We start from the raw sequence: 13,172 nt of genomic DNA, 5'->3' as shown, positions 1-13,172 counted from the left end.
CCCTCCAGACACTCGAGCAATATCAACCCGATACTCCAACTCGTTCCACACTCTCTGTAGCATATCAGGCGTAACAGTTTGGATAGCTGCTGTTATTTCTCGTTTCAAATCATCAATGGTGGCTGGGAGAGGTGGCCGAAACACCATATCCTTAACATACCCCCATAAGAAAAAATCGCAGGGGGTAAGATCAGGGCTTCTTGGAGGCCAGTGATGAAGTGCTCTGTCACGGGCTGCCTGGCGGCCGATCCATCGCCTCGGGTAGTTGACGTTCAGGTAGTTACGGACAGATAAGTGCCAATGTGGTGGCGCTCCATCCTGCTGAAATATGAATTGTTGTGCTTCTTGTTCGAGCTGAGGGAACAGCCAATTCTCTAACATCTCCAGATACTGTAGTCCAGTTACAGTAGCACCTTCGAAGAAAAAGGGACCAAGAACTTTATTGGCTGAAATGGCACAGAAAACGTTCACCTTAGGCGAGTCACGTTCATACTGAGTTGTTTCCCGCGGATTCTCGTCGATTCACTTCTGCCGTACTCAATAACACAAAAAGCTTTCTGTTGAGCGGTCGCCATCTTAGCATCAACTGACGCTGACGCCTAGTCAACAGCGCCTCAAGCGAACAAATGTACAACTAAATGAAACTTTATAGCTCCCTTAATTCGCCGACAGATAGTGCTTAGCTCTGCCTTTTGTCGTTGCAGAGTTTTAAATTCCTAAAGTTGTGGTATTCTTTTTGAATCACCCTGTATTAAAATCTGTTCTTTGTTAGATTTTCGTAAGGAGCAAAACACCGATACTGGCGTTGAGAAGAAAAATCTTCTCCAGGTTATCGAAACAGCGCTGCTATTAACAACGTAAGAACACATTACGCTCTGCAACAGTTAAGCGCTGTACTCAGTTTGTAAGAATAAACGCTTTCGCTTACATGTGCATTCTCAGCCACCGAGCGAGGTGGCGCAGTGGTTAGCACACTGGACTCGCATTCGGGAGGACGACGGTTCAATCCCGTCTCCGGCCATCCTGATTTAGGTTTTCCGTGATTTCCCTAAATCGTTTCAGGCAAATGCCGGGATGGTTCCTTTGAAAGGGCACGGCCGATTTCCTTCCCAATCCTTCCCTAACCCGAGCTTGCGCTCCGTCTCTAATGACCTCGTTGTCGACGGGACGTTAAACACTAACCACCACCACCACCACCACCACCACCACCATTCTCAGCCAGAGAGAGGCAGTTGGAATGACGATTCACTGCAGCGACACTCTGCGGACGACCGATTTCCGTACGTCCCTCACCTCTAACTTCTCTCCCACAGCCCACCCCAAACTTCTACATCTGGCCAGCAGCTGGACCGCAAGTTGTTCCATTACGGAACTGCTACCGGCCGGTCCACTCGGAACCGCCTGGCGCTGCGGCAGCGATACGGCCGTCAGCGCAACCCAAGTGCAGCTCGAGTGTCGACAGGCGGCGTATCTCTGGAAGCACCCCAACACTCAGTGCTCGTGATACGTTTCTGGTGACGAATATCATGTGCACCGAAAAACCAGATATCGACCGGTATTCTGGGTAATTGTCGAGGTGAAGCACCAGAAGAATGTGGCGAAAATAGGCCGATGAACTCCGTCCCATTTCTAAGCATCAAGATCACTGCGGAAGTAACGCATAACTTTCGTAAAGAGATGATATTGCAGATGGTTTGAAGTTGTCGTCTAGAGACTTGTAGTGTGTATGACAGTGTCGATGACTATTGGGAGGAGTGATGTTGGTGGTGATATGAACAGGACCGAAACGAGATGGATGATAAGGACGCCAGTCTGGCAGGTATTCGTCCAAAAAGCAACGAGAGGACTTTGTAAGTAGCACAGTCTAACATAACAGTCGCGACACTCACTGCTGTAAAGTTGTTACCGTTTGACAGATAGAGCGTCACTAGCGCTTCAAGTGGCGAGTAAGGTGAACGTCAGACGTGTCTCAAGAATAATGTTTGTTTTGCATCCATTTCCTACGTAATTTACGAAATATTTGAGTTATTTTCTTGCCTCCAGGGGTTTTTGTAGAATCAGAAGGCATATATGTTTCTAAAAATGACTGTAAAATAAACACAAGTATGGACAAAAACCATGAATCGAGTGGCAAGCTACAACTGAATACAGATCAATCGAGAAAACAGGAAGAAGTAGTGTGGAACTATGAAAAAAATAAGCAAAATATACAAACTGAGTAGTACATACGCAAGATAGGCAATATTAAGGACGGTGTGAGCTCAGGAGCGCAGTGGTCTCGTGGTTAGGGTGAGAATCTCCCGAACGAGAGGTCTTGGGTTCAAGTCTTCCCTCGAGTGAAAATTTTACCTTCTTTATTTTCGCAAAGTTATGATATGTCCGTTGGTTCATTGACGTCTCTGTTCACTGTAATAAGTTTAGTGTCTGTGTTTTGCGACCGCACCGCAAAACCGTGCGATTAGTAGACGAAAGGACGTGCCTCTCCAATGGGAACCGAAAACATTTGATCGCAAGGTCATAGGTCAACCGATTCTTCCACAGGAAAACAGATACATTCTATAAGACACTGGTGACGGCATGTGCGTCACCTGACAGGAACATGTTGTCGACCCACCTAACTTATACACTTGGCGAATGGGTAACAAGATTCTTCTACCTTGCCCGATTTAGGTTTTCTTGTGGACGTGATAATCACTCCCAAAAAAGTGATGAAGAGTTTGTCACATAAAGTGAAAATAAAAAATTAAACTTATCACTCGAGGGAAGATTTGAATCAAGGACCTCTCGTTCCTCAGCTGCTCACGCTAACCACGAGACCAAGGCGCTCGTCAGCTCACATTACCCTAGATGTTGCCTATCTTGCGCATGGACCACTCTGTATATTTTCTTATTTTTTCGTAGTTCCACACAACTTCTTCCCGTTTTCTCGATTTTTCTGTGTTCTGTTTTTCAAGGCCTAGCCACTGTGCCAACTTATAACTAAATCTGAGGGGGGTGCGATGGGGAGGTTCCCTTGTTAGCTTAGTTACGATGGTATCATGATAAAACCATAGCGTCGGAGCGCTTTTGGATCGGTACCTTCTGGCGCCAGCTTTGTAGAAAACGCCAATTCTCAAATTTTTGCTGCAGCCTCTGCGACACAAAGCAGTCGGTGGTGCCCCCACAGTCGAGATAAGGCCTCCAGACCGAACAAGTGAAGCGCGAGGCGAGGCGACAGTCCTCCAACAGGCTACGGTCATTACTCGGTGCCGGGTCCGCGGTCGCTCGCCCGTATAACGCGCCATTGTGACGAGTAGGCAAAAAGCGGGATTCCCCGGCGTTCCCCTCCGCAGTATTGCCCGTCTCCCTCGCCCCGGCGCTTCGCTACAGGAGGGCCCGCGCCGGACCGGTACACAACAATTTCTCCCTTACCTGTCATTAAATTTCCCCGGGATCCGGCCGCGGTGCGGGGACACGGGGCGGTCGTTTTTGATGCGGGGAACTGACTTGTAAGCAAAAGGTACGGAACACTGCGGCAGCTCTGGCGTGTCGTGTACGTGTGCGTCCCGGCTGCTGGGTTTTAATCCTCTCTGCGGCTGGGGACTGGGGCACGGCGAGCAAACAGCGCTAGCTGCGCAGGGGAGGGAGCGAACGCACTGCTTTGTGGCGCAGAGGCGCGCGCGCCTGCCGGTTCCTACTGACGCTTTTTTGCGCCGTTTCGCTCGTCATTTTTCCGTTAACTGTCTGCACTGGGCCATTAGGCGAGATGTTTACGATGTACCTGCAAGGGTGAGTTATGCAAGCACAATCTGACCAAAAGTATACGGACACCTAATAGCGAACGTTAAAATTGGGGGAGGGGAGGTCCACTCTTTGCCTTTATGAGACAGCTTGAACTCTGCAGAGGGACGCTTTAAAACGATGTGTCCGAACGTCTGTAGAGGAATGGCGCCCCATGAATAATTGGGGTGACAGGAATGGAGAGGAAACGCGATAGGAAGGAAATAATGACTTTCAGCCGCTCGGGGAATGTATCGGCGAGAGCTGAAAATTTGTGCCGGACCAGGATTCGAACGGATACTCCAGTTCTCTAGAACAGTTGCCACAACCGCCATCCGGACACGCTTTCCGTCAGACCCAAATTCCCAACTTGCCGCTTTCCGTACCGCAACGACCCCCGCCTTTTAACCCCCTACTCGCAGATTTCTGCTTCCCGCAGGAGTTCGGGCGTTGGGTGTGCATCTGCAATGAAACTGTTTCATTTTGACGAAAAACGGACACATCCGACAAATCAGACACAATTTATTGTATGATTATATGATAGCGGAACAAACACTGGTACCAATTACTTCTGTAAAATATCTGGGAGTATGCGTACGGAGCGACTTGAAGTGGAATGATCATATAAAATTAATTGTTGGTAAGGCGGGTGCCAGGTTGAAATTCATTGGGAGAGTCCTTAGAAAATGTAGTCCATCAACAAAGGAAGTGGCTTACAAAACACTCGTTCGACCTATACTTGAGTATTGCTCATCAGTGTGGGATCCGTAACAGGTCGGGTTGACGAAGGAGGTAGAGAAGATCCAAAGAAGAGTGGCGCGTTTCGCCACAGGTTTTTTTTTTTTGTGATGCGTTTCGCCTCAGTCTATCAAGGCGTTGTCAGTGGCTGTGTGGTGATATTGCTCTACATGCACTCTCTTGCTGTATTGTCGGTGACGCTAGCAGTGATGCCTAACGCGTCTAGAAAAACGAATATTATATTTGAGGAGCGCCGGAACAAAACCCGATACATCCACTTTTGCTGTATTCGCGTGTTTGAGCTGTAGGGGGGAGATAGGCGAGTAATAATACGTGCTGCCACAAAATAATTTTCAGCACAACGCGACGTCAAGTGTTTTATGCTGTGTTTCTTCTTTTTATAGCTTGTGGAGCCATTTAGAGATCACTATTTGTTACTTTCTGTGTTAACAGCAAATACGGATTTATGGGTTTTTGTTCTGGCTCTCCTCATTTATACAACGGTATGCAGAGGGTCCTAAGCAAAAAATCATTAATATAATCGGAATGAGATTTCCACTCTGCATCGGAGTGTACGCTGATATGAAACTTCCTGGCAGATTAAAACTGTGTGTCCGACCGAGACTCGAACTCAGGACCTTTGCCTTTCGCGGGCAAGTGCTCTACCATCTGAGCTACAGAAGCACGACTCACGCCCGGTCCTCACAGCTTCACTTCTGCCAGTATCTCGTCTCCTACCTTCCAAACTTTACAGAAGCACTTGCGCGCGAAGGGCAAAGGTCCCGAGTTCGAGTCTCGGTCGGGCGCACAGTTTTAATCTGCCAGGAAGTTTCATTAAAATAATATTTTCTGAAGGTAACTGGTCGGAGTGTAGCCTTGTACAGAAAGGAAAACTGGACGAGGAACAGTGCGATTTAAACAGAATAGAAGCTTTTGAAGTATGGCACCTCAGAAGAAAGCTGAGGACTAGATACGTAGACCAGTATGGTAATGAAGACGTACCGCACAGCATAAGGGAGAAAACGAAATAATGGCACAACTTTAATGACAGGAGCGATTAATAAGAGGAAATACTCTGAAGCATCCCACCGTGGTTGCTGGGTTTTGTTTTGATACTTTTTGAACACAAGCTGTGTTCAAATGGAACAAGATATCACGGGGAATGTATATGGTGAAAAAAAAACTTTTCTAGAACCCCTAAAAGGAAGCACAACAATATAGTGGGGATACTAGAATGCAAACGTACAGGTGAATGAATGCCTTGGTTTGAATTTTAAGTTGGATCAACTGAAAATATTGAAAAGAAGACTTATAAGGAAACCAGTAAGAACTCTTAAAAATGACACGATCGTTTGACTTTTTATCTGGGAGGTCATCCGGCCGCCAGGTGTTTAAGTCCATTCAGCTGACGCCAATTCGACGACTTGCGATGAAGATGAAATGATTCGGACAGCATACACACCCAGTTTTCGCGCGACAAGGTCTCTGACCCGCAACGAACTGCACCCGGGACCCCAAGAGCTAGAGACAGCTACGCTAACCCCTTTTTGTCCCTTTGGTCTTCTTGCTTTCGATCTGTTTCTTCGTCGTTACATCGTCAATGGTGCTTTGCCGATGTCGCATGACATCGTTCCAGTTCTCTCGGTCAGAACTCAGCTCCCCAGACATGAAAATTATTGAGGCTATCTGGGATGCCTTGCGAGGTGTTGCCCAGAAGAAACCTCCACCCCCTCGTACTCTTACGGATTTATGGACAGCCCTGCAGGATTTATGGTCTCAGTTCCCTCCAGCACTACTTCCGACATTAGTCCAGTCCATGCCACGTCATGTTGCTGCGACAATTCTGAACGCTCGCGGGGGAGGAGGGGGGGGGGGGGGGCGGGGCTACGCGATATTATGCAGGTGTACCAGCTTCTTTGGCTCTTCAGTGTACAACAGAAGCAACAAGAAAAATGAAAGTGATATCTTCTGATCACTTACATGGGATGGGTGACAAATGAACATCCCACCGGATCTTCAAACACTTTGGCAGAAAGTCGACAAGACGATCCAAGGAGATTTACACAGAAACAAAACACTTTTAGAGTAGGTGTGCTGCAGATGGAATAACTTGAACGCGGTTGTATTTTTGCTGTAAAGCATAGTCCTCAAATGAGACTGGACAAACAAGCATTTTAAAAGGTATACTGAAGACGACTGCCTTACCGAAGTACTGTTCACCTCTTTGTAAGAATCTCCTCGTGCGGAGCCCCTATAGGCGAAGCCTCCCCTTGAAGGGTGCACAGCTGACGAAGCTGGGGCTTTAACACGGTTAGCCGCAACCCCTTTTCCACACTACCAACTTTAAATCTATTGTCTTCCTGCAGTCACGGGACGGCGCACGAGATAATTGTTGGCGTCATCTGTTCTCTCCTTTACCCCGCTGTTACCCGTCCAGCTCACCGTCTCCACAGCACTCACGTTAAATTACTTCCGGCGTGCCGTCTCTCCAAAAGAGATGCTACATCTACGAAGTTCTTACACTGAAAGTCAACGAGATCCTGTGATGTAAAAAGCATTTATCCGCTGCGGTGACCGGTACGAATATAAGGTAACACATCAACAAATATTTTAGCAAAACAAACGAATATTTTATTACAATAGGCTTTACTTCTCGCACATACGCTACCACTTCAACTCTCGTAAGTCATAATTAGTCCTTACTATATCCTTATTCCCAGCCACAGCAGTACCAGCAGCAGACTTGTCTTGTGTATTTAGTACTTGTCATGCGTGCGTGTTAATTAAGGGTGTGGAAATTTTGAATGACGAGCGAGACACAAGGATAATTACATACAGAGTAATTTTAGTTGTAAAACGCATTACAACTTCTGTTGACAACGAAGGTAGTCTGACGGACAAACGTACTGTCCGGCTGTGTGGTGCTCTCTGATAGCTCACCAGGCACAAAGGCAATACATCGAGGTCTGAATCCCTGACCAATTACAACCACCAATTTCACAGAAACCATCAACTTAAGTAATACACGCTTCTGAGGCGGAATCAACATAGCGCTATCGATTCACCGCATCTCAATACAGGTTCTAATACCACATGCATAGGCATTTTTCGGTTCTCTGAGCTACCAACCAGAGAACAAGAACTAAATAACTTAAGCAGCGAAGGTCAGAAATAGCTAGGCGTGTCCGCTAAGGAGAAAAACAACTCTCGCAATCCACTGCTGAGGTCTGTCTAGTAAAGAGTGATACAGCTAATTTAACAAACAGATTAGAACGGGTGGGAGACACACCATTAGCGAATTATATCTCGGATAGGACGTCACGTCACTATTTTCCGCAGGGAAAAGTAATACGTACTAGCTAAATTTGACTCGGAAAAGGTGTAAAAGTTGGACAAGGTACTCATTAGCAGAAATATTCCAAATGAACAAAGAAAGAAAGAAAAATGGAGCTACTCGCAGTTTTCTACTAAGCAAAAGCGAATTTACTCGTAGTTTTCTACTAAGCAAAAGCGAATTCATATTTTCGTGTCCAGCTACATTTTTGGGTGAACAGTGGTAAGTTACAGAAATTGTAAAAAATAACGAATAACAATTTTTGTGTTGACTGAGAAGTTTTTTGAGCAAAATTACCGGTTTTGCCTATGCAATAGCCATCTTCAGCATCTACAATGGAATTAAAAGAAAGCTACTACATTATGATATTAAAACAAAAGACATATGTTAAAACAAAAACAATATATATCTATCTTTGCTGCACTGCAACAAATCATGTTATGCAAAAATAACACAAGTCAAAACTGCCGTGCGTGCTACAACTAGATATACACAAGATGCAAAGCATTTTGTCAAATTATGACCAGTTTTAATCTGTCAGAAGACGAATATATTTAAAAAAAAAAAAAAAAAAAACAGATTTCTTGTATGCAACTGAGAATACATTGAGGAACTGTACTTTTAAATGAATTACTTTGCATAATTATCTGCATGTTATGTATATACATAAGTAATTGAAACATGCATGGCAGTTTTGTCTCGTTAGTTTCACGTGGTTACGACTTATTGCAGTGCACAGAATGAGAGGTATATCGTGTTTCTGTTGTAACCTCTGACATCTGTTTTAATCTGTTACTGCAGTAGCAAGTAATTTACTTTCTTTTACTTCCATTGTAGATCCTGAGGATAGCTACTGCATATCCAAAACCGGAAATTCTGTTCAAAAAAAAAAAAAAAACTTCGCGATTGACACAATTAGATAAAAATTATGTACATCACGCATCACTCTCTAGACTGTCACTTTATGCCGAGTTCTTTTTATTAATAGATAACTATATGGTAACAATCAATGTAGTAACAACATGTAAACTTTCCTCTAGGGAGCCACGAATTCAATGGTATTTAGTTGGATAAATTGGAGGATTATTCAAGGTGTGTAATATATGAGATTCAAGGGTCGTAGCACACGAAAGTACGAACACTGTTGCTTGATGCCGACGGCATGATCCTCTGACGTTCATAATACGTGGATGCATCTAGTAGATGGCGCTGTGGTCCCTTCGGACGTTGCATAACGATTTCTAGCGTTCAGGGACGCTGGTGATGTTACGACGCCTGGCAGCCCATTTCCGAAGACGACGACGGTCTGCCTCGCGTCACATACACTTTCTTCCTCATTCCAAGGGGAAAACATCGTACATTATCCGAGACGAACGCCCTGCTGTGGGCGCTGTCAGCGACTCAAGCTACCAACTAAAAATACAGGAGGCACACCAATTTATCCGAGTATCCATTTCATCTCCCACCACAGCCAACAGGAATAACTTCTAAGAAGAGAAGAAGAAAAAACATGATCTTCCGTACCCTCTGACCTCTGTCATACTTGTAACGTGTAAGACTAAATTAAAATGCTTTATCAAAAACATATCTGACCGCTAAAAAACGACGCGGAAAGGATACCAATGCAAATCCGAGACACGTAAAGAAATAATCACAAATGTGAAAAATGTCACAAAAAATTACTTAATAACTTAATAACTTGAAGACGGACATGAAAGTGTACAATGACACTGGGAAACTGCGTAAGAATGACAACCTTTTTTCCAAACACAAGAAAAACTTATCATATCGTTTGTAAAGAATATGATACTGTGACTGGCAATTGAAGACTACCGAAAATGTGAAAAAATATCCGCTCCTGAATTTGTGACTTACTTTCAGCTCTCCTCGAGTCATTATAGGCGAATGGAAAACGTAATCATGCATTAAAAACGAGGAAAAGATTCTTTAGAATATTAATATAATTTCATCATCACCAGATTACTTTATTACGAGCTACTAAAAACTCGTAAAATGTACGACTGCAGTTAGCACCAATTCGCGGTTCTCACCAATCTGGTACTGTCAGTACAGACTGTAAAGCAGGACATTTTGTACTATTTTGCACATGACAAACCAATGCAGGCCTTATAGGCCGTAATTGTAATTAACTAGCGCATGAACTATAAATTATGACATCTTCGAATAAAATATGGAGAAGTAAAACATAGATGGTTTGGTAAGTCTAAAATTTTCCCCCTTGTAGTGTAGTGTTAAGCAGGACGCAAGGACATTCCACTAATACCGCAATTTGGCATTAAAGATGTAATAAGTTATTTTGGGGGACGCTTTACGGATGATCACTAATGCCGCAATTTGGCATTAAAGATATAATAAGTTATTTTGGGGGACGCTTTACGGATGATACTGATAAGAATTGTTTCAGTTTCAACGTTTTGTTGACAGGGAACCAGCAACTTTATTAAATTTGACACAACCATTAATAAACAATTTAAGAGAGAGGAATTCTGCCACATATTTTATTCACTACACACGACCACCGCAACTATCTTCCTCGGTAAGAGGTAAAAATCTGCAGTTCATGTGCCGTAAATGTCATTCCATATGCAGGCTATTGTTGCTGCTGGCAGGTTTGTTGCGACGCGGTAAACTATGGTAATGGTCCGACATGACATTTTAATTTTATTTTTGTTTGTCTTCTCCCTCTTTGACCTCGTGTATAAGAGCACAAGGTGCGCTTACAGACGAGCGCAGAGCGCGATCTGCAACGTCTGCGGCGCGGCGGTGGTTCCTGTCAAACCTGTTGAAGGGTCTGGGTACGCACCTGCGACTCGAACTTTCGGCAGTCGGAGGCAGACCTGTCCCTCCAGCGCAGCACGCCCATCACGACGGTGGCCCACGCACCCTGAGCCAGTCTGACTGAGGCGGCCTCGCTACCGCTCGACTTGCAGTGCACCGCGGAACGCCGGATCCTAGCTCACCGCACGCGCTCCGCCTCCACCGCCGTTCACATCACCCGCTGCGTCAACCGACACTCCAGCAACTGAAGCCGCGGCGCGCTAGCTCCTTGGGTTGCCGCCTGCGGCCGGCGGCGCTGCTGTTACCCGTCGTGCAGCGCGCGGCGGCGTCTCCGCCAATAGCAGGCCAGTCCGTTGCCAGCTGTGGCATGCGACGCGCGGTATTCGAGTTCGCCGCGCCATTTCGCTCCGTGACTTTGACTTCACACGCTGCGAATTCTGACAGAACGAAGTGCCAGGAAATAATTGGGTGTAAAAAACCGCTAGACTTCCTAAGCGCAGCTCGGGGTTCACCACTATCTAAATTATACCGCTTATTCGAATAAATCAGCCGAATTCCGGAATACCAACGACGACAGCTTCTAATTTACCAAACGGTTACGCGAACACTCAATCAAGTTGCGCATCCCAGTACGTGGCATCATAGTGTTAACAGATTTACTTCATCGTTGTTCCAGAGCAGTGCTTATAAATGAAACAAATGATAAGCTAATTGCACAGGATCTCGAGGCTAGAGGCCTTTCTCGGACAACGCATCTGTGAAACATCGGAAAATTTTGAACAGCACACGAGGCCGGGAGCTTTCTTGTATCCGAAGTATGAAAATTGCTATTAAACGTGGCCAATATTGTATATAAGTGCCAATATATTTGAATAAAAAAAGAAGTGACTAATCAATTGTCACATCGTCGAGTCGACTGCAACTGAGCAACTTCTACGACTGAAAGAAACCAGCTTCAACAATTACCTCCGCGCAACGGTGCTTTCGCTCGTTGAGTTTCAGTTTTTGATGTTGTTATTAATATGGTGCGATGTACGGTGAAACAATGTCTAAACTCATTACATCTACACGACTGTTTGTAAAAAGTGGAACACCAAGACCGAAAGATGTTACCAATATGAAATTTATTCCACTGATTAGGGATATGACACTACACAAATGATTAACAATACAGACCTTTACTGGCACAGTGACTGTGGAAATTCAGTACGGAGTAGCACCACCTCGTGCTGCACAGCCGCTATACGTTGCGGTTTGGAATCGAAGAGCGCTTGAATGTGCTGTGGGGAATAGTCTGCACGTGGTTTGTAGGTGGGTCCACAAAGCATCATCTGTAGCTGCAGGAGAATCTGAACGAACAAACGGCCAACCGATCTTTTTTTTTTAATGTCAATAAAACTCACCAACAGCCGTATACTTTAAGATATTTTATTTTATTCTGAAAGCAACTAGTTTCGGCGTTTCATTTTGCCACCTTCAGGCCCCTTACGCTTTTATCAAAATAAACGAACTTGTCGTATAGCGCCATAATTTACTGGATATCGTGAATTCCAGTCGTTATACAATTGCTTCATACGAAGACGTGATACCAACAATTGCTGTCACGTCTTCGTATGAAGCAATTGTGTTTAATTGGATAATAGAGTATGGGGCCTGAAGATGGCAAAATGAAATGCCGGAACTAGTTGCTTTCAGAATAAAATAAAATATCGTAGAGTATACGGTTGTTGGTGAGTTTTATTGTCATTGAAAATTACTTACCAGCCGACGTCCCCTGGCCATGATGGACCAACAGAGATTATCTCAGACGTGTCCGCTAAGCGACAAATCAGGCGAACGGTCAGGCCAGGGAAGTAATGGTACCCACCGTTCTTCGAAGCATCCTTGCACATTCCTCGCCACATGCTGGCGGGCGTTGTCCTGCTGAAATACGGCAAGTGGAACGGCCTGCCGGTGGGGCAGTGCCTCGGTCTGTAAAACCTCCTTGGTGTACCGGTAGCTGTCCAGATTGCCCTCAAGACGTAGGAAGCGCGACCGCGTGATGTAGGCAATGGCGCCCCAATGCCTCACACTTGGCGTTTGTCCGCTACGTCGCTCAACAGTACAGTCTGCCCGACTGCGTTCACCATGGCGGCATCGAACGCATATGCGGCCATCACTGCTCAACAAGCTGAAGGGTACTCGTTCGAAAACACTACATTTTGTCACAGCACGCCAGTGTCGACGGTCACTTGTCTATGGCACTGTTGGTGGGTTTTGGTCAATGAAAGCCGACGCAGTGGCGTTTGTTTCTTTGTTTGCTATTTTCTTTTAGTCTGTTATCTACATAAAAGATCAGACTGAATGTTGTGTATGAATTGGCGTGAATAAAGCACGTAAGATTTTATCATGATTTCAAACGCGTTAGTACTAACTAAGCAATATGCTACTTAAGGGACGAAAATCCAGATAGAATATCCAAACTAAAACAAATAATAATAATAATAGTAATAATAATAACTGAAAAAAGGTCTGAATATTATCATTTGGCCATCTGGCGGGT

At 45.1% G+C, this 13,172-nt stretch overlaps 1 protein-coding gene across 2 annotated transcripts in view; it reads right to left on the bottom strand.

Moving 5' to 3' along the window:
- Positions 1-10,860, bottom strand: part of LOC126161738 (rap1 GTPase-activating protein 1) — a 413,873-nt gene extending 403,013 nt beyond the window's left edge. For both annotated transcript variants that reach the window (XM_049917775.1, XM_049917776.1), the window contains exon 1: positions 10,656-10,860. In XM_049917775.1, coding sequence (XP_049773732.1) covers positions 10,656-10,715 — 60 coding nt within the window. In that variant the 5' untranslated portion in view covers positions 10,716-10,860. The remainder of the gene's footprint in view (positions 1-10,655) is intronic.
- Between the last annotated feature and the right edge of the window lie 2,312 nt (positions 10,861-13,172).

Source organism: Schistocerca cancellata, chromosome 2, assembly GCF_023864275.1.
Source record: "Schistocerca cancellata isolate TAMUIC-IGC-003103 chromosome 2, iqSchCanc2.1, whole genome shotgun sequence".
Classification (NCBI taxonomy): domain Eukaryota; kingdom Metazoa; phylum Arthropoda; class Insecta; order Orthoptera; family Acrididae; genus Schistocerca; species Schistocerca cancellata.
This window is presented reverse-complemented; position numbering and strand designations above follow the sequence as displayed.